At 37.5% G+C, this 24448-nt stretch overlaps 1 protein-coding gene across 1 annotated transcript; it reads right to left on the reverse strand.

Moving 5' to 3' along the window:
- Nucleotides 1-827: 827 nt before the first annotated feature.
- On the reverse strand, nt 828-24142 carry grap2a (GRB2 related adaptor protein 2a). The gene is made up of 8 exons (XM_053338282.1): nt 23881-24142; nt 14393-14540; nt 14218-14309; nt 12557-12676; nt 8602-8791; nt 5247-5339; nt 3461-3580; nt 828-1595 (listed from the first exon to the last, which is right to left on the reverse strand). Exons 2-8 carry the CDS (start codon nt 14468-14470, stop codon nt 1413-1415), a joined length of 876 nt encoding a protein of 291 aa, XP_053194257.1. The 5' UTR covers nt 14471-14540; nt 23881-24142; the 3' UTR covers nt 828-1412.
- Between the last annotated feature and the right edge of the window lie 306 nt (nt 24143-24448).

Raw genomic sequence — 24448 nt, forward strand, 5'->3', positions numbered from 1 at the left:
GAAGGAAAGGAGTGAGGAAGGAAGGAAGGAAGGGAAGAAGGAAGGAAAGGAGGGAGGAAGGAAGGAGGGAAGGAAAGAAGGAAGGTAGGAGGGAGGGAGGAAAGACGGAAGGAGGGAGGAAAGAAGGAGGGAGGGAGGAAGGAAGGACAGAAGGAAGGGAGAAAGGGAAGGAAGGACGAAAGAAGGAGGGAGGGAGGGAGGAACGATAGAAGGAAGGAAGGAAAGAGGGAAGGACAGAAGGAGGGAGGGAAGGAAGGAAGGAAGGAAAGAAGGAGGGAGGAACGATAGAAGGAAGGAAGGAAAGAGAGGAGGAAAGAAGCAGGGAGGGAGGAAGGAAGGACAGAAGGAAGGGAGAAAGGGAAGGAAGAAAGGAAAGAAGGAGGGAGGGAGGAAGGAACGATAGAAGGAAGGAAGGAAAGAAGGAAGGTAGGAGGGAGGGAGGAAAGACGGAAGGAGGGAGGAAGGAAGGACAGAAGGAAGGGAGAAAGGGAAGGAAGGAAGGAAAGAAGGAGGGAGGGAGGAAGGAACAATAGAAGGAAGGAAGGAAAGAAGGAAGGAAGGAAGGAAGGAAAGAGGGAAGGAAAGAAGCAGGGAGGGAGGAAGGAAGGACAGAAGGAGGGAGGAAGCAAGGACAGAAGGAAGGAAGGGAGGAAAGAAGGACACGTCAAAACAGACAGGGTCAATTTGACCCGGGAGGACGACATGAAGGTTAATTAATTTCAGGGTTCAAAAGAAAAACATCTATTATAGCTGATAGGAAACAACAAAGGAGGAGTATAAAACCTGCCCTGTATGACTCAGAGTTAGGATTAGAGTTAAACATGAAATCCGTGATAAAAAATAATTTTATTTCCATGTCAGTGAGCCGCGAGGAAGTTACACGTCTATGTTAAGCATGCACACTTGTTGATAAATCTTACTAGTTTCTTCATACAAAAAAAAACTTGTGGTATAAAATGTGATACATGAGCAGAAACAGTCGGATTACAGTCGATTCATCAGCAAAAACTGGCCAACGAGCAATTTGCAAGTAAATACCTGCTGTCAGATATGTGATAATAAAAAATAATAGGACATTCCTCAGCTCCATCTGCAGCGATCACACAGCTCCTGCACGTGCAAGTTAAACATGTACCAACTATTAGGAAATTCTTGTGGGTGTGTCTCTGCTCCTTTGTGAATGACTGAGACAAAAACTGGACAAGAAATGTGCTAAGAGAATATTATCTGACAACGCTGCATGACTCATAGTCCTTTGGTGACTTGATGAAGTTCTGATTTGTGGTCGAGAGAGATTTGATGTGTCACTGGCTGCTCAGTGTTTATATTCAAAAACACATTTTCTGTGCACCTGCAGAGCAAGTCTGTGAATAAGTGCGGGGCATAATAAGTGCATCGCCTGGGGTGTTTTCTCACAGCTGTATTGTGTAGTTGGCAGGAAACAACCCGCTTCTTCCCCGCAGCCTCCCTTTCCACCACGACGGATCCGAGCGATCCATCACTTCGATGATGTCACCGGCGCTGAAACCGAGCTCGTCGTCTTCCTCGGCTACGAAGTCGTACAGCGCCTTCACCTGTGGCATTTGTTGTGCCCTCTGTGAGATGAGAGAGAGAGAGAGAGAGGGAGAGACGAGAGAGAGAGAGAGAGAGAGAGAGAGAGAGAGGAGAGAGAGAGAGGAGGGAGAGAGAGAGAGAGGGAGAGAGAGAGAGGCAGAGACAGAGAGAGAGAGAGAGGGAAAGAGAGAGAGAGAGAGAGGGCAAGAGAGAGAGAAAGAGAGGGAGAGAGAGAGAGGCAGAGACAGAGAGAGAGAGAGGGGGGGGAGAGGCAGAGAGAGAGAGAGAGAGAGAGAGAGAGGGAGAGAGAGAGAGAGAGGGAGAGAGAGAGAGGCAGAGACAGAGAGAGAGAGAGAGGGAAAGAGAGAGAGAGAGAGAGGGCAAGAGAGAGAGAGAGAGAGGGAGAGAGAGGGAGAGAGAGGGAGAGAGAGAGAGGCAGAGATAGAGAGAGAGAGAGAGGGGGGAGAGAGAGGCAGAGAGAGAGAGAGAGAGAGAGAGAGAGAGAGAGAGAGAGAGAGAGAGAGAGAGAGAGAGGGAGAGACAGAGAGAGAGAGAGAGAGAGAGAGGCAGAGAGAGAGAGGCAGGGAGAGAGAGACAGAGAGAGAGAGAGAGAGAGAGAGAGAGAGGCAGAGACAGAGAGAGAGAGGGAGAGAGAGAGAGAGAGAGAGAGAGAGGAGAGAGAGGGAGAGAGAGAGGGAGAGAGAGAGAGAGAGAGAGAGAGGGAGAGAGAGAGAGAGAGAGAGAAACCAAGTGATGATTAGTAACTGAAAGAAAACTCAATAAACATAACTGCACTGCTAAATATTCAGTGTTAAACATTCAGTGTTTTATTTTAAGTGTTTATATTATTAATGAATAGAGATGTAGGTCAAATTACACATAACTCTCTTAAATCACTAAAATGTGGTAATATATTTAACCCTTACAATTTGACCCATTTTTATGTATGAGAGCAGTAAAAACACCATTGCTTAAATCATGAATCTGTTCACTGGTCCAAATACATTTTAATAATCACTTCTATAACTCGTTCGGCATGAAAGGTTACTCAGGTTCAACAGCCATGCTCGCAGCTCTGTGAAGCTATAAAAAGCACCACGTTACTTTGAGCTAAATCCTTCAGTTAGCACGCTCACGTTAACTTTTTGAACTTGAACTGTTGCAAGCGGCTGAGGTCTATAAAAAAAACAAAAAACCCCTTGCGCCACAAGAGCAGTTTCCTGTCGTCTGCAGCCGGGCTCATCAACAAGACCAGAGGCTGACACTCTGTCCCTCCGATTAACATAAAATCTTATATTTGCACATCTGTGATTTTTGATCTAAGGTGACCTATTACATTAACGCAACTGCTATCATTACTGTTATCATTATTATTATTAATTGCACATTGTACAGACTGTTTACACTACGAATGAACATTTGCACTTTCCTGGTCAATACTTTGAACATTTAATTTAATTGTCTTTCATTTAGAATTTACACCTATAGCATACTTTTTTATATTATTTAGGATTATTTAATACTGTATAATATTTTTGACTGTTATGCACCACAAACACCAAGGTATGCATGTTCAAATCTACCTGGCAATAAACCTGATTCTGGTTCTGGTGTAGCCATGCTAACATATTAACGTTAAGCAGGTGTAATGCAAATGCAAAGCAACTGAGGCTGATGGGAAGTTTTGCAAGCATTAGGCCTAAGTCATAAACTAAAATATTGGGCAAATTGAAATTTACCTCATTATAACCAAAGTCATCATGATTCATCCTCTAGGTACCATAAATGTCTTTATAAAGTTTAATTGCAATCTAATAGATGTTGAGATATAATATCCAATGATGAAAATGATTGCTTAGATATTTTTTCCAACCATATGTCAGAGGAGAACGGAGAGCGAGCTGACCTGAGGAAGAGGCATGGTGTCAGACGGGCGACGGGGAGGATAAGCATTGCTCACAGGGCTGCTTCTTCCTGTGTGTCCGATGGTGTGAGCTCGCTCCTCCATACCAGCAGGTCTCTTACCCTGGAAAATGGCATAAAAACACTCCACTTTACATCTCTGCTTGAATCAAAACTGATCAAATATTATATGAGTCATAAAAGTGTAGAGCAGTGATTCCCAAACAGAAGTAGCTCCGCAGTTGCCAGAGGGTAATACATGGAAAGATTGTGCTAATATTAAAACATTTAAATGCAATGTTTGAAGATATATTATATATCTAATGAGTGAGCTGTAACATCTAAAGTGTTAGCAACACAGGGTTGAAATTAAGCTAATAGTAACAGAGAAATAGATGGTTTTGGATTAATAGTGAAAAAGCTAAAAGCAATGGTTGGAGTAGTTAGCTAAGATTAGCAGTTGAAATAGTCAACAGTTAGCAGTAAAAATGCTAAAAGCAGAAGGCCACATGGTTAAACGTAGGCTAAAAATAGTTGATACATTGATAGTTAACAGTTTTGGATAAACTATTTAGCCAAAAGTAACATATAAATATAGGGTTTGGGATTAATAGTGAAAAGGCTAAAAGCAATAGGCTGCATGGTTGCAGTAGTTAGCTAAGATTAGCACTTGAAATAGTCAACAGTTAACAGTAAAAATGCTAAAAGCAGAAGGCTACATGGTTAAAAGTTATCTATAAATAATTGATAAACCGATAGCTACCAGTTTTGGGTAAGGTTAGAGTTGGTTAGAGTAGTTAGCTAAGATTAGCAGTTGCAATAGTCGACAGTTAGCAGTAAAAATGCTAAAAGCAGAAGGCTACATGGTTAAACGTTGGCTAAAAATAGTTGATACATTGATAGTTAACAGCTATGGATAAACTATTTAGCTAAAAGTCACATATAAATATAGGGTTTTGGATTAATAGTGAAAGGGCTAAAAGCATAAGATACATGATCGGCTAACATTAGCAGTTAAAAATAGCTAGCTAAATGTATTTTTCTTACTATTTGATAAGAGGATAAATGGTTGAAATAGATTACTATGTAAAAATTATGGGAAAAAATGGTTGCCATAGTAGCATTATGAATGTAAAGCAACCAAAAGATTGACAGTTAAATTGTATAAAATATATTGTTATATCTACTTATAACTCAAAGTGTTACATTTCATTTCATCCAGTTGTAAATCTTCTCAACAGAGCAAATTATGTAAATGACTATAGAGCCTAGTAAATAAGTTAATTATTACAAAATATATTAGTTCATCATTATCTTCATCTAATCTTATCATAACTTCAACTTCCTTATTTTCATAATAATGATAATAATAACGCCACTTTATTGCATAATAGTTTTATTATATATAGACTATTATTTATTTATAATACTGTTTTTCCCCCAGCACAACCCAGCAAAACTTTTAACTATTAAGTTTTAAAACAATTTCAGGAGAGAAAGTGTGAAACTATGTCCCAATATGTGGTCAGCTTTTCAAAATAAAACCTGTTTGCAAATCTGCTGCAATGTTTACGGACATGAACAATTACGCAATGTTATTATGTGTAAATAAGGATGATTAAATTATGATCATAATATTATATTTCATAATAATTAACTTATTCATTAATTGCATTGAGTTTTGAATCATCTGGGCCTCCATACATGAAGGGGTTGATCTGACAGGGTTAAGTAAAAGGGGCGAAGGGGCGGAGGGACGGAGGGGGGGTTAACTGGTATAAAGCTCGTACCAGCTGGTTGTTTGGCGGTTCTGAGGCTCTGCGCGGTGTGGCGCCGATGGCTGCAGCTGTGCTTCGCTGTTCAGGCAAACTTCCCCTCTTCACCTGCAAGACAGAAACATGCAGGAAGTAGATAACAGCACACTGTAAAACCGAGCTCGTGCATCAGGAACTACAGCAGAGCAATAAAGGCGTCACTGGGTGTAATTTCTATTTATATATTTGTAAATCAAACGTGTTTTTGTTTTTTTTTAACTGGGTGTGCACAAAAAAAAAAGGAGGGGTCGGTGTGAACTCAACCAGAGCAGGCTTTTATAACAGGATAAGTTAAAATATATCAAAAAACCAAATTGAACCATCAAGGAACAAACACTGCAACATTTTAGGAACTTTACTTGTTCACTGTTTTGCATGAGAAGGAGGCCACAATATTTCTCCTTTCACCCCTCATTAGACAAACCAAAACCAAGCATGCAAACCAAAACCAAACATGCATGCTCACCGAAATTTGAATATATTCATTTAAAACCCTCAAAATATAAAGAAAACGTAAAAAAAACTTGAATAAATTGGACAAGATTACAAATTAATTGAATCATTAAAAAAAAAAAAATAGAAAAAATGGAGATAGTAATGTGACGAGGTGTTGAATATTTAGAGAAGTGAGAAGTCCTTTTTTAAATTTCATATCTTATTGTGGAGAACAACAGCCTTGTAACCAATATAGAGCTGCTGTTAACCTGCAGTATGAGGAAGAAGAACATTAAACGTTTCCTGGTTTCAGTGTTTTATTGTCTATTTTGTACTGTTTTTGTAAAAGGACAACTTTATATGTTTTTATATAATATTTCTAATATTTTAGGAGAATGACTGATGAGTGAAACCACACTGCTGTTGATTCAGTAAGAGAGTAAATCATAATAATAGTGACAGTCAGATGCAGAACAACTCCAGTAAAAGATATGAATAAGATGCATTTTTGATTACTCGGGTCCTTTAAACTGCTCAGAGATTTTCACAGTTCATCGTCAGCTTGAGGAGAATCTTTCTGATGCTGGTTTTCTCACAGAAACGCCTCTCCTCTCCCACATCTTCCCTCTCAGCTTGCCTTGATTTGCTCTCATTAAAACGTGTCTCGGTCTCGGTCCTGTTTCTGTGCTCTCTGGTTTTTATTTCCTTTTCTAGCACGTCTACTTTTACACAGTCATTCAGGAGGGCTGTAATCAGTCACTCTGACTCTGTGATCTCTTGCCGTGCCTACTCACGTTGGTCTCTTTGCAAGTCCATCTCGTTAAAAACACGGCTAAACATCCCTCATGCACATATATAATGACTTTTTCGGATTTGATAGCGCTGTATTTTTGACAAGGCTGCAGGCAGGGATGGTGACAAGCCAGTGAAAAGTTCAAACACGTCATGTTTTTCGGGGGCGGGGGGGCTTTACTGTAAATTGAACACTCGAAACTTGATTGGTTAGATATTGAATGGTATCACAAAAACATTTCGACATATTGAAAATGTTATCTGTCTGACTTCTTTCAGCTCGATTTGATTTGATTCCGCCATAAAACAACATATGAAGTACCACGTTTATCCTCCTTTACAAAGACAAACCAGACCAAAAGAAACATACAAGAGAACCAAGAATGACACTATGATGAAATAAAACATACTGTAAATAAGGTGTTATGCATAAAATAGAAGTATAAGATAGATTACAACCCCAAAAACATTGTGTCCTGTTCAGAATCATGAATGAAAAACCAAGTGTGTAGCTCCTATGGGAGTTAAAACATGCAGATTGGGTTATTAAACTGTCCATTACACAGACTGTACGTATCTTAAAATATTAAATATTGCAATATTTGGGCGATAAAAGGTTGGAATATATGGAAAAATGTCCTTTTTGACTTATTAAAGCCCACAGTGATGTCTTCAAATGTCTTGTTTTGTCTAATCAACAGTCCAAATCCAAAATATATTGAGTTTACTATCATATATGACACTGGAGAAGCTTCAACTAGTGGATATTTGATATTTCTGCTTAAAAAAATGACTAAAACACTAATTTTGTTATTGACTAAACATTGCAGCATTGCTTTATATCCAAAAGACTGTATTCATACATTTGGACTGAATTTTGTATATGCCTTGCTGGTCTCCAGGATGCTCCATAGACGGACATTTAGACATTTTTACACATTATCTACTGCTATACTCAACCACATTCTCAGTATTTAACCATTTTAATGATTTAAGTTGATTTATACTAACTATAAATAGTGTCTTATTTTAATATAATGAAACATGTATGCATCATCTTGTATTATGCAATCAATAAGCAGATTAGTTGATGCTTACAAAGACTGTGGTTGTAGAAAATACCTGCTTTCAATTTGCCATAACACTTTTTTTTTTTACAGCTAACATTAACAAACTGTTAAAATAAAGACAAGAATTAGACTTTTGAGCTCTTTTTTGAAACACAAAATCCATTTCAAGTAACTATTACACATACTATCGAGGTCAATGTGTGATCATTTGACCCATTTCTACATTTTAAAGCGGTAAAAACACTCTATAAACATCTCTGAAAGGGACTCTGAATGTTCATAAATGGAAGTATTTCAATGACTATGGAGCCCCAGTTGATTGAAAGTTAATTATTACAAAATATATCAGTTCATCATTATGAAATCTAATCTTATCATAATTTCAACTTCCTTATTTTCTTAATAACGCCACTTTATTGCATAATAGTTAAAATATTTAAAAGTGTGAAACTTTGTAGATTCCCAATATGTGGTCAGCTTTTCAAAATAAAAGCTGTTTGCAAATCAGCTGCAATGTTTTCGGACATGAACTATTACGCAATAAACCATGTTATTGTGTAAATAAGTATGGTTAAATTATGAAGATATTATAGTAAATGGAAATATTTCAACTTTTTTAAGACTTTGGTGCAGCTGATTCATATTGTTGTACATATTGTAGAGGGTCTTCTGGGTTGAAGTTGATGTTTTTATTTAAATTTAAATCTCTATTCAAAAATATAATGTTATAATCTCCTGTTTTAGGTAATATAGGATCATAATTTAGTGTGATTGTGACTGTTTTTCAGCATAAAGTAGTATAAAACCTAAAGAATACACTCTCTCTGCTCTCTGAAAGCTTCATTAAGGATTAAATGTGCATTGATTAATCACCGAGAAGATATTCATGAACAAAAAAAATTGATTTGTGATTCAACACCTGCAGCATTTCCGTGAGAAATCTAGTTTGAGCAAGTTCTCAATTTTGTAAAAACCTCAAATGTCTAATGAGCGCCTGTGGTGACGCTGGGTGGGCAGGAAGGAAAGAGTCTTACCGGCTGGGCCATGGGAGAGTTTCTACTGTCCTGGCTGCCATCGTTGAGGTAGATCTCCCTGGTTTTAGAGATGGAGTTGGCCTTGTAGTAATCCACCAGCTTGTTTAGAGAGGTGAATCTCTCAGACCACAGGTAGTACTGGCCGCTGCTGTCCCTCATCACTTTGAAGTGCTGAACATCACTCTCATGTCTGTGAAGGGGAGAAAAAAAAAAAGATTGAAAACCTCACGACTCCTACAGTTTCCTTCATTCCAGAGATTCAGCTGTTTGCTCAGCTGGATTGTCCTCTGCTGGCCGCTGTGCAAAACTACAACATCAAACCTCACCAGAAACTAATTACCTCACTGGTGGTCAGAAATACTAAAAATGATCCCGCAACACTGGAGGAAGAAAGTAACATCACCTCAAAACTGTATTCAGATATAGCATTATATGTATTCTTCCGTTGCTGGTGTGGTGGAGTTTACAGTACAGCTGCAATAATGACTCAATTAATTGATGAAGAAAGTCAAAGCCGCAGCAGTACTTGTGGAAAAGGTGAACTTTATTAATAGACTGATGCATCACGGCTTGCAGCCTTCATCAGGGTCATCATAAAAACACGTTACAAGCAAATATTATGTACACAGGGATCTACTGAATGACTAACGTAAAAAAAAAGGGTAGGTGTTATGAGGAAATGCTTCAGCCTACACCTTTTCGGTCACAGACTGCTTTATTTATTGATCTTTTTTAACTTTTATTACTTTTCCCTTTTGGCTTGACACTATTTCTAATAGAGATGAAGGACAAGGAACAAGGAAATATGATTATTTACTGTACTGTATGTTGGCTACACATGTATATTTGAGTTTAATGACTAAACTATTCAAATAGGATGGTTAAATGGTAAAAGAATAATATGTATAATGTGTTTTATGATGATCCTGCTAAAGGTTGGAAGTCGAAATGTGTTGGTGTATTAATAAAGTTGTTCTATATTACAAGTCCTGCTGGAGATTTGACTTTTTTTAGACTATTTTCTTCTTTCTTTCTTCTCCATACATCTTGAGAGTAGGTGAAATTGTGCCAAAAAGCTCAACTTTGCTACAGAAAATCCATCGCTAACTATTTTGATAGCTAATTAATTAATCATTTTAAGAAAAAAGACTACTGGTTGCAACTTCTTAAATGTGAATATGGTCTGATTTCTTTAGTCTCGGCTCCTGGCAGAGCTCTGCACTAGTTTTAACTAAGCATAAACAGCTAGTTTCAGCTAACTTCCTGGTGCAGAGGGAACATTACAGCTTGGGTTTGCCACACAAATCATATAGTGTGCCTTTGCTTGAGCAATACCAGCTAAAAAAAAAAAAAAAGAATCAAAGAATAGAGTTAAAGCGAGCGAATAGACGATTGATCCTTCTGCACAGTGAGCAGTTTGAGCGTTTCACCGGCAGTCTGAATGACAGCAGCTGCATGCATTGAGGTGAGCTAACGTAACCTCATGTTGGAAAGCTGCCACAACCTCTAAAAATACTGACTTGTTTGTACCAGCACTTGTGCAGCTGTCTCCTGGCTGTAAATATGTGGATTCTTGCAGAGTTTGCAGCGAATTAAAGGAAGCAAAGAGGGCAAGATGAGTCAGAGTTTACTTGTTTTATATAAGTTGAAGGTGACAGAGGGGGAAATGTTTTTTTCTGTTACTGCCTGACGGTTAAATATAGCAAGCTTAACAGATTTCTGCAATACTTTTACCACATTAAATCATGTTTCAGCCACTGTTTTTCCAAAAGTTACCAAATCAAGAATCAGCTACAGTTAAACTCTAATATGAGAGTACGTAATTGCAAATCTCCTCAAATCTTTGTTCATCTCATCACTTAATGAAGCTTTTTATATAAACTCACAGTATCTGCCGAGGCACATTACAGTTCTTGCTCTGCATTCACATCTAATTTGCACAAAGACATCACGTGACTAACAAGTAGCATTCTGGCTAGTTACTCATTAACATCAACTACAACTCATCCCTCCAGCTGATAAGTATGTGAAGAGGAGGATGTTTGCTTTGTCACAGAGAGCTACATTTTGAGATGAAACTAACATACCTGACGCTGAGCATTTAGTCAGAATCTGTAGCTCATACATTTTGACTAATTCTCCTCTTTGCATGTTGGTGGCAAAACTGCAAGGCTTAAACTATTCTCACTACAACATAAACACTTATTTTTGTGAATTTTAAAAGGACAATACGCCTGTTTTTAGAGTTTGCAATAGCTGGAATTGTGCAACTGCAGGCATACATGTCGTTATGAACTCACAAAGATGAGACACACCTCTCAAATCTCATCATCGACTGTAAGTGTAGTCGTGCATGCATGGCAAACATCCTGTTCAGAAGTTTTCTGTTTTGTCGCATACATTTCAACTCACAGAACTGCCACAAGTGATCTCCTAGCAGAGAAAAGGAAACCAGCGTCTATCTGTTTGTTTACACTGTCACCAGGGTGAAATCTGTTTGATTTCTTCTTTCATTTCTCGTATGGTTTCTAAATATGGTTTGGTACATTAGTGCCCCAATTCGTACAAGTATAGAAGAAACTTACAGTAATGGAAGTAAAAGTCCTGCATGAGAATCCTACCACAGTTAAAGTACTGCAGTATTATGAGTGATGTAGTATGCAGTATTACAGTAAAAGTACTGCAGTATTATGAGTGATGTAGTATGCAGTATTACAGTAAAAGTACTGCAGTATTATGAGTGATGTAGTATGCAGTATTACAGTAAAAGTAGTAATATATTATTATATATGACATCATTAGATTATTAATAGTGAAGCATCAGTGTTAGAGCAGCATGTTACTGTTGTAGCTGCTGGAGGTGGAGCTAGTTTATACTACTTTATATACAGTTAGCTAGTTTATACTACTTTATATACAGTTAGCTAGTTTACTACTTTATATACAGTTAGCTAGTTTATACTACTTTATATACAGTTAGCTAGTTTATACTACTTTATATACAGTTAGCTAGTTTACACTACTTTATATACAGTTAGTTAGTTTATACTACTTTATATACAGTTAGCTAGTTTACACTACTTTATATACAGTTAGCTAGTTTACACTACTTTATATACAGTTAGCTAGTTTACACTACTTTATATACAGTTAGCTAGTTTATACTACTTTATATACAGTTAGTTAGTTTATACTACTTTATATACAGTTAGCTAGTTTATACTACTTTATATACAGTTAGCTAGTTTAGTCCAGTGGTTCCCAACCTAGGGGTGGGGTCCCTCCAAAGGGTCAGCAGATAAATGTGAAGGGTGGTGAGATGATTAATGGGAGAGGAAAGAATCTCTAATCTTTGATTTCTGCTGAAATATTGGATCATTTGAACATTTATTGAAATGAAACCATGTGAGAAGTTTAGAGGGATCATCACTATTTGGTGGAGCTGTTAACAACTCATAGTCATCTGAAATGTGAGCCGACTACACACTGCTGTTTGGTTTCATCTTTAACAATGTGTTGTATTTTAAAAGCTTGTTATATTATCCATTGTGTCAAATCTTCATCTGAAAAGTAACTAAAGCTGTCAAATAAATGTAGTAGAAAGTACAATACTTCCCTCTGAAATGTGGTGGAGTGGAAATATAAGCATCAAAGGGAAACACAAGTAAAATACAAGTACCTCAGTATTGTTGAGTAAATAGTTTCCACCACTAAAAACCACAAACATCACGTAAACATCACCAGTATGTGTTCTCTTTGGTGCAGCTCAGAGAATCATAATTCCAGTTTAAGCCTCGTTAGTTTCTGTTATGACGATGTCTGCCGAGCTTTCTTCTCATGCATACACAGATTAAGTGAACAGACTTTTACAGTACAGATGCAACCCTGAAACTTTTATCCATTTATTTATTTGCCTCAACCAAAAACTTCAATGGGTTATTTTCTTGCCACTCACTTGACAGAGATGGAGAAGTCTCCGGGAGAGCTCTGACAGCCTCTGATCACAAAGTCTCCCACACCTTTGAACCTCAGAAGATCCTCTGCAGCGCTGCGACTGGCGTTCTCCTGGAACCACCTGCACACACAGCGGGAAAATGCTCCTGATTATTTGACGTAAACCACACACCTAAAGCCAGTGGCACAAACCTGATGTAATTTCTCTTTCACAAGCTCGACTTTTTTGTTGACAAACTCACAGTATGAATGACAAATATTTTTAACTTTTGATCCTGATTGCTTCTGAAATTTAACTCTTTAGACTTTAGTATCAAAAAGTTTGCATTAAGGCCCATTTATGCTCAACGTTAAATACGGATACAGATACAGACGGAGCCTTCTGTCCGTCCTCCACGTTCATTTTGTCCGTATTTCTGCACGTTTCCATAAAGCTACAGACGGAGCAGTACCACCAGAAACCATGGGGGGGACAGTGTTGCTGTCACTACTCGATACGTAGCTCTAGTGAGACACGAAGAAGAAATAACAATGGCGGAACTTTTTGAGGAAAGGTTTTGCGAGTTGGTTAGAAACTTTAAACATATCGTTTTTGTCTTTTATGCAAGAGGAACATTATCAATATCTCCTCCACAGTCGCCATGTTTGTTTTTGAGTTTCTTGTTGTCATAAACGTTTGACTCTGTGCTGCCCCCTGGTGGACGTATTGGTTAACATCCATGCCAACGTAAAGGACGCATGGAAGTATGTGAGCAGTGACGGTAACATCGTTTGAAAAGGACGGATACGTTTTGGTACATACGTTGAGCACAAATGGGCCCTTAGTCTAAAAGATACTGAACCAAATTTACAGAGGTGCAAACATATCCAGCCTATTTTTTTCATAGTTGTGTTACTGTTGTATTTGCAGGTCATGATCACATTTCACCAATCCTAGCTTCCCTTCAATGGCTACCTGTTAGTTTAAGAATAGATTTTAAGATTTTATTGATAACATACAAAGCCCCAAGAGGCCTTTCCCCATCTTATCAGATCTCTTCTTGTGCTGTAAGTCTCTTCCTGCTCTCTGAGATCATCGGATGCGTCACTTCTTGTTGTTTCAAAGTCCAAATTTAAACATAAAGAGGACAGTGTGTTTGCAATTTGGGCTCAAAGACGTTAGAGTTGGCAGCCCTGATCTCCTCAGGCGGGTCGTTCCGTCTCATCTGTTAAATTGCTTTTCGGTGATCTTATTAGATTTTATGACACTTTAGTTCATTTTACTTTATTTCTTGTAATGTGCTTAGTTTTTATAGTTTTCAGTTGTTTGTTTTTGCATTTCTAAGGTGCTCTGTTTTTGTTGTAAAGCAATGCAACTGTGTTTTGAAAAGTGCTAAAGTTATAATAATAATAATAATGATAATTAAGTTTGGTGATGATTCAAATGGAGGCAATCCCAAATTAGTTGACATCCAGCAGATTTTTATTGGCTGTAACAAGCTAATTAAGCTAACGTTATCTCCATGAGTTTGTTGGAAACACTGTAGTAGAATCACGCAGATGTATGCTTCCAGCTGTGTGCACCTTGTCAAAGTTTGGTGAGGATTCAACTGGAGATCATCTCAAATTAGTCGGCATACCAGATCAAATGCTTATCAAGAGGTAAGTGCAACTGTCCCTCACCTTGGTGACTGCATTTCAATGTAGTTTTGTGGTACAAATCCTTCAGCTCCATTCATCTCCGCCTTGTACCAATCATCCTGTGGGCTTATAATCTGACCAGAAAAAGAAAGAGAAGACATGTCAAACCAAATAAACAACTTTGTGACAAAGATTTATCCACTTGACACACACTGACCTTCAATATATCGCCTTTTCTGAAGCTGAGCTCGTCGGCTGCTGTTGCATTAAAATCGTACTTTCCCCTCGCTTCCATCGTGACGGGTTGAAGTGTCGGAAAGGTTCAGGAAATGCAGGAAAGATCTGAAGGTCCACAGCAAGAGTTTCTATGCAGGGAAACAAGATGAATGTAGGATATTTTAAATATTAATTCTCAACCCTTCAGCAAAAGAGTGAAAAATCTGCAGAGTTTGTCCCAGCAAGTTATTTCTGTTCTTCACAAGCAGCACGTTTCAAAGCGCCTGTTGAGAAGAGAGAGAGAGACACTTTCCTCTTTGAGGTTTGAACATGCTGATCAGATGAAGCTGTTTTTAGATTGAAAATTACAGTAACTGTAGGAAGTCACAAGATTTCAACACTGCTCCAAATATACAGTTAAGACAGAAATAACTTAACGTCTATCTTTTTGCTTTTTTTTAATCATTCTGAGAGCTTGTCGTCTCTCAGAATGATAATAATTGATAATAATAATAATGATAAACAGCCAGTTTAAACATTAAAGGAATAATTTTAAAGTAATGTCTTCAGAAAACAACTATCATCTTTCAAAGTGGTTAACATGTGATCATTAAACTATTAGAGGAATAGTTTGACATTTCAGGAGAGTGGATTATTCTCCTCTCTGCCAAAAGTTAAATGAAAAGATGACTCTTGTATGTTAAATCTGTCCAAAAGTCGAAGTTTAAAAAGGAGCCGTTGTGGTTTAACAGTCGGTTACTGTATGTGTCTGACTATTTCTTGGCTTCTTGTCTTAATGGGTTTTTTTTTTTTTACATCATCGTTGGTTTCCAGATATTGAGGAGTACGACTGCATGTGTGAAAAAAGTTGTTTTGTGTCTCCAGTGTGATAAACGGACTCAAGTGATTTGAGTCAGTGTCATTTGGGGCTGCAGAGTTTGAAAAGTAAAAACAGTTGCCTGGTCTGCTTTTTATAAGTGACGTTTTTCACTTAAATATACACATAAATACACAAATATCACTTTTGGCTTTGGCTTCAATGCTTATTTGGGCTTTCTCACTGTAGGTCTAACATTAAATATAGTTGGAGCTCCATCTAAGTTGTCAAATATCACTACCTGCTGTCAGAAGCCAGCATGAATTAGCCGACGGTTGGTGTGTGTATCACGTAACGTTAGGCTGAGTCCTTGCTGCAGCCGCCTGGGTTCGATCCCCTCTCTCTATATTCCATCCTTCCTGTCTCTCTCCACTATACATATATACCCACCCGGCACATGAACTGTTTGTCCCTCTCCCCTTGGGCAGGAGGCTACGCAGCATCCGAGCAAAAAACCTCCAGGCTGAGAAACAGCTTTGTCCCAGATGCTGTGAGACTGTTAATCTGTTCGGACTCTGCGATCTCTCTCGATAAATGCACTTTAAACTACCAGTCACTTTAACTATGTTTTATTTGTATATGATGTTTTAGCTTGTTTTAGCTTTGTTTTTAAATTAGATGTAATTTATTTTAGTATCAGAGACCTGAGTACTGTATCTCACACGTCTGACATGATGACTGACAAATAAAGCATCATGCATCTTGAATCTATACCTGTCTAATAAAGTGAAAATGCTCTAAAACATAATGGTTCATCCTTACCAGATGTTCTTGTTATGTTACTTAAATGCATGAACTTGATCTTAATTGGTATCGTCAGCCAGTATGTGTATCTTTTTTTAAATGATTGATTAAAAGGTGACTATATTTTGGGGTTTTACAGATGTTTTTCACTGGCGAACATAAGCATTGGCATTATCACAGTTAAGCCATAGACTGTAAATGCACTGTGCTAAAGAAGATAGCAGCTAGTGCGCTAGAGTCGGTGCTGCCCCTTCGTCCAAATATGGTCACTTCTGGCTCCAAAAATCCAAGGTGGCTACGGTCAAAATGCCAAATTCGAGGCTTCAAAACGGGAGACCACAAATCGTCATGGTGGCTACGTCCATTAATTTTATGCAGTCTATGTATTTACCAAACATTTACTATCTTCTCCTCTAACTCTAACTGCAAGGAAGCAAACTGTTCATCTATTTCTTCAACACTATAAGAGCAATAAACAGCGAAACTAGACCACACACAAAAAAACTACAAAGACATGAGATTAAAAAATGATGAAAGTTATATTAAAAACATTAAAACAGTAGAAAAAGGACATCGAAACAACGACTGAGTATGTAGATGGGAAAGGTACTTCAGGATATAATCGATTTAAACACAATAGTCTTTTTAGTTTACATTTAAGCAACACAATAGAGAGGAAGAAGATGTTAACAGCACAATATAGGACAAACTAAATTCCCGGTATGCATGCAAGCATGGTACACACACACACACACACACACACACACACACACACACACACACACACACACACACACATATACCAGAAGTGTGCGTTATTTCAGTGAACCAATTATGATTTCAGTTCCTGGTATTTAAACAGTCTGCAGTCACATGCCATGCAGCTATCGAGTATTATAAGCCTCGACATATATGAAGGACATGGAAACGATATATTCAGAGTAAAGGAAGTGGAAAAACTAATTTGTAATGTATTTATAAATTAGGAAGAGACATGAAAACGCACTTCTCCATTCGCTACCTACAGATACACAAACAGGACAGGAATGTGGAGGTCAGCACATCATTAAAGAAAATTTAATTCTCCAATTAAAAAGTTTAACTTCTGAAACTCTGGTCTGGATTTAAATCCCATGACAGCAGTTACTGTATCTTGGGTGCGACATTTGGTTATTTTCCCACAGACATGAATAAAACATTCATTCTGTTTGTGGTTACGGAGGATGTGGTGAGATGTATTAAAAAAAAAAAAAACTGACTCTACCTTAACTTCATTCGTGCAGCTGCAAGTTTACAACTATCTTCTTAGAAACCCAAATGTCTCACGAGTAAACAGTTCAGGAAAGAAAACAGCCATGATTAGTCAACTAATAGATTTGTTGATTAACTGTTTAACAGTAAAAACACCAAAAAATGGACAGTTTACGAGAATCTGCTACTTTTTATGTCTTACGTTGTAGTTAATTGATTTTATTTGTCTTTTAAACTCTTGGATAGACTAAAACAAGACATATGATGACTTAACTTTGGGATCTTTTTGGGACATTTTTTCACTACTCGTGGTTATTTTAGACTAAACGAGTTGCAGAGGAGTGAATTATGCTGTGGTTTTCAAGGAAACTAACTTTTTTTTTTTTTAATCAGGGAGATTTTGGGTGAATTTCGGGCTGTATGATGGGTTACAAAACAGAGAAATGAGTAATGGTGAAGTGCAGAGTAATACACAGACTGAGTGGGAATAAGAAAGTCAGGTTTTTCTTTTCAGATCTTAAAGAGTTAAAGTAAGTTTATGATATTGTGCCGTCACGCTCCAACAGTGATGCATGCTGGTTTATCAGTTCAAGGGAATTAGAGATGAATCAACCTCATGCATTAATCATAAGTCAATAATAGTGCAATGTCTACACATCATCCATAATGATGAAGATACAGGGGAAGAGACATGCATGGAAAAATTAGATATTAACAATATTTTAGGAACCCCATACCCCCGAAATCTGACAAATCCCGTTTTAAGGGGAGTTTGTGTCTTATTAAGAGGAACCAGGAAGTGCTTCTGTAGTTTACATCCTGAAAACAACCCTTAAAAAAAGCTTTAATCTCTTCATAATCTACGCACAATAGACCTACAGCTAATGAAAGATTTCATCATTGACTAATCTATCAATTACTTTCTCAATTCATCAATGAATCGTTTAGTCTATGAAATGTCAAAAAGTAGGAAAAATACATTTAAGTTACCCCCCAATCCAAGGTAACAGTCCAAAACCTAAACATATATTCAATCTCGCTTTTGAGAAACTTGAGTCAACACATTTTTGGTATTTTGGCAAAGATAACTGAGACATTTAATCAGTTATTCAAACAGTTTCTGACTAATGTTCAACTAATTGTTTCAATCAACAAATCGTTACAGCTTGTGTGCACAATCCTCTTCAAATAAACCTAATTTCCTGAATGTAATGCCTTAATCTGACCTTTTCGAGGGTTAAAGACAGGATTTACAGTACACAGCATATTAAAGGTTCACATGGAGAGATTTAAACCTTTAATGTTTGTAAATTAAACCATTTAATCAGACTGAGTTTTATCCGATGGAGCTCCGACGACTGAAATGTTGTGAATAAAGTGAGCACAAGTGATTTCTTTAGTTCTCCTCAGCATCAAATTCATGTGTTCATTCTTACTGTCACTTATTTTACACGCAGTTCACCTTTAAATCTAAATGCATAAAGTTAAAAAAGGACTCTGCCTGCTACATACAGCTGTAGAGAAGCAGCCTCGGCCTCATTCCAGTCTACCATTGCTGACTCCTGTACGTGCTTGAATGCAGAAAAATAAATCAAGAGGAAATTAAGTACAATTTTAGTGCACAAGGCCATTCCTGTGTGACTTCAGGGATTTTTTAAATACCTCGTCTTATCTTTAATATCTAACTCAGTAGCAACATGTCCGATCCTCCAGCTTAAGTCAACATTAAACGCTACAAGGTCTCACATCAGTTTCCACATGATAAGAACAACAAGAGGACCGTTCAATCAGGAGTCCACCACATGAATGCTCTTTCATAAGTCTGAGTCTGGCTGTGTTCTGTTTGCATATTTGCAGTTCTAGTAGCACTTTTAGCAATTGTAACAACAGGTAAACCACACAAGAAGAGTGCTGGTCAGCATTTTTGGCAGCTTTGACTTGTGTCAAGTGGTTTTCCTGAGCTGCCAGTTGTACTTCTTTACTGTGCAGACAAAGAGGCCATGACACATATGTCAGACTACTTCAATATACTTCAATAGAAAGAGTAGAGCTGCAAAAAACAACTATCCTCGTTATCAATTCATCTGCTGATTGTTTTCTCTATTATTTTTCAATCTATAAAATGTAAAAAATTGTCTTCAATATACTTGTTTTGCCAAAACCCAAATTATATTCAATTAGCTTACGCATAAGATAACAAAAATATTCACATTTGACAATTTAAGTGAATAATCTATAATGAAAAAATGTTCATTATTTACAATTTATCTCAATTAAAATGTACAACCAACTCTCAAAAACCCAAATATATTCAATGTGCTGTCATAGAACATTTACTTTTAAAGAGCTGGAACAAGTGAGTTTGGATATTCAGCTTAAAATTTTTTAAAAATGACTAAACAATTATTACTGAGTCGAATACTTGTTCCTCGTTTCGGTCTGAACAACTGACTGCAATTAATAGTTTCAGTTGTTAGAAGTGTTGCTTGCAGTGTTGCATTAAGTTTCAGTGTCGGATCTTGTTCTCATTTTGCACCTACTTGGTCTATTTGCAGATTCCCATGAAGAGAAAACTGAATCATTTTTCTGAATCGGATTATAAAGCTTTAACTTATGGTTGGCCTTAAACCTACAATGCATCAGTAGCTTACCATCCCATTGAAACATGCTGTTAATTAGGAATAGTAAGAGAACCAGTGAGGGAAGAAGTACTCTAATCTTTTACTTAAAGGGGATTTTCTGTAACATTTATGCTTTTATAATGTCGGATGTCAATGTTTAACATGTCCAACGGTCAAAAAGTTGATGAATGTATGTAAAAATGCTCCCTACAATTCAAAAACCACGGCTTCAGCCTGCGCTCAATGCTCCGTTTGCAAAGTTATGTCCACTTCCCCATCGAGCTGATGCCAGATTGTTTGCATATGCCAACAGACGTCCGTCCACTCTGTAGTCTTTGTTGCTAGGGTTATTCAAAGGTAAATGCTGCATTTATAAGGCACATTTATCCAAAGCGCTTTACAATGCCTCTGCTTTTATCTCTGTCACGCTCATACACACACTCAAACACACATGGCAGCAAGCTACCAAGCCGAGCGTTGGCGCAACCATTGGAAGCAATTTGGGGTTCAGTGTTTTTCCAAAGGACATTTCAAAGGGTCGACAAGAGGAGTCAGGGATCAAGCCACTGACTTTCTCATTAGTGGACAAGCTGCTCTACCTCTTGAGCCACGGCATCACGGACTGTTAAGAGTTTGACTTTGGCTCAAACATGTAAGAATGTGTTTGAGAGGTTTATCATTTGAGAGAAAATAAGTAAAAATCAGCTAAACAGGAGCTAAAATGGACTGTTTGAGATAGAGAATGAACTAAGGGGCCAATATATAAATAATATTATATTATTTATTATATAAATAATATACACCTGGGTATATGCGTGATATGTCCAGTAATACCACTGTGAATAAATACCCTGTTACAAAAGTTGGATTGTCATTACTGAAGTCTGACAGATATTCCCAACATCTAATAGTTCCAGCTATTCAAACAACTGCAGATTAATCATTAATATAAAGAACAACCAGTTAGGAGGTCAAAGCAGTGTTGGATAAAGTATTTGAATATTTTATTCAAAGTCCAGCTGGAATCCTCATTTAATCATCCGTCTTTGCAGTTAAAACTTAATTTTAAATGCATAGTTAATAGTATTATTGTATTTTTAGATGAAAGAAATCTGCCATTTTTTTGTCACAGCCAGCTGGCAGTAAACAAACTGCTATAGCTACAAGTCACTAACAGTGATTTTAAAGAGGGACCAAACCAGCATCTATTGAGTCCCAAGTGACATTTGCAGGTTAGCATGCAGCTAATACGCTATCTAGCTCGCTAACTGACAGCAGTGCAATTTTCTTCCATGAATGGCTCATTCAATAAGCTAACATGCAGAGGAAGACGTGTTCATGTTTGCAAGTTAGATAAGAAGGAGTTTTTAGCAGGAAAGCTAATTTTGGGTTGTTCATCAGTCCGTGACCTTTGTGCTGAGTAGCAGGATGCTATCAGGCTCAGTGTGACCGCCTGCCTACATAGATTGTTCAAGGCGGGAATGTTACGTTGTTATTCCGCTAAGTATAAAAGGTACAAATATGGAGTGAAGGGGCATTGTTGTTCCGCCACTAAGTAGACAGCAGACGTGGTCACATTGCCGGATCAAGATCTGAGTAAAAGGGAGAGCTAGTATGACGGGACTGTCAAAACTAGACACTGACGCAGTTGTGTTACACTGATACTGTATCACCACAATGATGTCTAAAATCACACATCACACATTATTCCGGTTCAGTGTAAAAACACGTTGTTTGCATAGTACCACGCCTAATTTATGGCAATATTACAAGATTTCTGTATAAAAAAGGGCTTATGATAGACCAACACGTTATCATTTATGTCAAGAAACAAGGACTCTAGCTACGTTAATGGATGCAGGAATGGTATTCAATTGAAATAATGTAAAACTAGAAAGCACAATCATGATATTAAAGAATTCAAAAAACTAATTTCTCACATTTGGTCTGATTATATGTGATTTACAGAGCAGATATGTATGCTGTAGACAAAAAAAAGTAAATTTAATTTCAGTTGGACTTAAAGTACAAGTACTAAAACAACACTTTAAGTCTAGCATTCAAATCCCAGTAATAGTACACACTTATTATCAGCAAAGTGCTCTTGTAGCTGCTTTACTTGTGTCCAGTGATTTCCAACCTGCTGGAGTCGGATCCATCTATAAGGGTCTTAAGGGTCATGATCTGAGGGCCTGCGAGATGGTTATTGGGAGCGGGAGTTAATCTTTGCTTCAAACAGTTATTCAAATGCTTCAATAGGTTATTTAAATGCTTCAAACAGTTATTCAAATGAAACAATTTGAGAAGTTTAGAGGGGAAATGTCTGTTTTGAGGAAAAACTTGTCTGAGCAACTGATGCGCAAAGGTTCTCAAGTGGACACTGATTTTTGTGAGGCGTCGTGAAGCAAAAGGCTTTAATCTTTGAAAATGCATTTTATTTCAAAATCTATGTTTATTTTAGAGCTGCAACAATTTCTCAATCATCTATTTTGTTAATTGACCCATTTAAGTAATTTTTCAAGCAAAAATGTCAAATATTTGATAGTTCCGGGTTCTCAAATGTAAGAAATCTGCTGCTTTTCTTGGTCTGACATTATAGTAGATTGAATATCTTTGCGATTTGGGCTGTTGGTTACATTTAGAGATGTAACACAGTGCTTCAGGAATTTGTGATTGGCATTTTTTTTCACAGTCTCCTCATGTTTTGTAGACCAAATGATGAATCGATTAATCTAGAGAGTAACTACAGTATAGCTGCCAGGTGAATGTAGTGAAGTGAAATGTAAATGCTGCTTTTTAGTACTTTACTTGGGTTAACGTATTCAGTTACTTTGCACCACTGGATCAGAGTCTACTTGTGGCAGATGACAATCAACTCATCCGTTACAGATCTTGATCACTAGTTGACACTTTGAGGCAAGTTAATTTGTAAAGCACATACAAAGTGCTTAAAAAGGGATCAAGACCTCATGTAAAAGCAACACAAAGCAATAGTGTTAAACTGTAAATAAAAACAAGTTAGAATAGAATAAGGCGTAACACAAGAGAGTAAAAGTTACAGTTCAGTGCAATTTATCAATCAAAAGCCTCAAATTTGATTGAATAATAGGCAGCGGCAAACAGAAAAGTCGTCAACCTGGATTTAAGAGAACTGAGAGTGCCAGGAAACCTTCAGTTTTCTGGGAATTTGTTTCAGACATGGAGAATAAAAACTGAATGCTGCTTCTCCATTTTTCGTTCTGACTCTGAAAAACAAGAGGGCAGATCTTTCCCATACGACCTGACACTATTTAGTGTTGTAATAAACCAACAGTAGCGTTGTAAAATCATGTCATATTCCATCACAGGGGTATGTGACATGTGTTTCAGGAGGAAATCTCGAGTGATTCAGACGAAATTAAACATATGTGTGTCTGAACTAATGAAACTGTGAATGCTTTCTATAAGTAATGGCCTTGAAATACCCTCTCTCTCTCTCACCCCAACTAAAGCCTGTTAAACCACTTCCCCTAAATGAAGAGCGTAAAAACATCCAAGTGAGGAACTAACATGCCAGAAAAAACACTAGGATAGGATCCCGTAAACCAACACATACATTAAATTACACCAGAAATTAAGATTTGACCTGGATTCAAGGTATAAATGGTTAGATGTAAGTGCGGGTTTTGTAGGTGTCCTTATAATCAGTTATTATCAATTCAATCCATTTTAAATGCATGTTTTAATGTTTGATTAATTGGCTATTGTAAGTGCAGCAGAGATTGCAATAAGGGTTTACTTCTGTTTATAAAAAATACATGTATTGAAAGAAAGTACAGTTATGTTTTTTTTAAGGTGGGGATGAACTATAGAGAAGTGAGAAAGAGAGAGAAAGAGAAAGAGGAAGAGACTGAGCTCTAACTAAAATCTATAATTTTCTTTTACAAGGAATGGTGTTGCATGGTTTATTATTTAATAGATTATTTTGGCATTAAATGAACATGCAGCTCATCTTACCTCCTCTGCAGAGTCGAGTTAAAGTTGTGTGAAGTTTATTCTAAGGCTGGCCTCTTCTCCTTCCGAAGTGTGAACACAGCAGCATATTTGTGAGCGAGAAGTATTTGCATGAACAAATAAAAAGTCCTGGTTCTGGTTGGAGGATGATTTCCCGGTCTGTTGCCTGGATGAAGTCGAATATATAGACGGAGGATGAGCTGCGTGTGTGTGCGTGTGTGTGTCTCAGCTCTGCGCGGTCGAGTCGTCTGTGATCTGATGCCGCTCCTCGGCTCCAAACTATCAGTCGCAGTTTGTCACTTCCGTCCTCATGTTCAAAATACAACCCCACGTGTTGCAGCAGCGCTTCATGCAAGTCTCCAAGTCTGAATAATTAACATCCCTCCCTGCTGCTCCACCCAAATATGTGTCTTCACTACTTGCTCCCGCAGTTCGATGTTTGTGCAGAGTTTGTTGTCGCATTTCATTTACCTTAAAGGACGAGTTCACACTTTTTAAACCACTAAAACATGTTTTTCTAGCTGTAATCATTCATCCTGTTCATACTGACTACAGTTACTTACAGTGTAAA

This window comes from Scomber japonicus, chromosome 18 (assembly GCF_027409825.1).
Source record: "Scomber japonicus isolate fScoJap1 chromosome 18, fScoJap1.pri, whole genome shotgun sequence".
NCBI classification, from domain to species: Eukaryota; Metazoa; Chordata; class Actinopteri; order Scombriformes; family Scombridae; genus Scomber; species Scomber japonicus.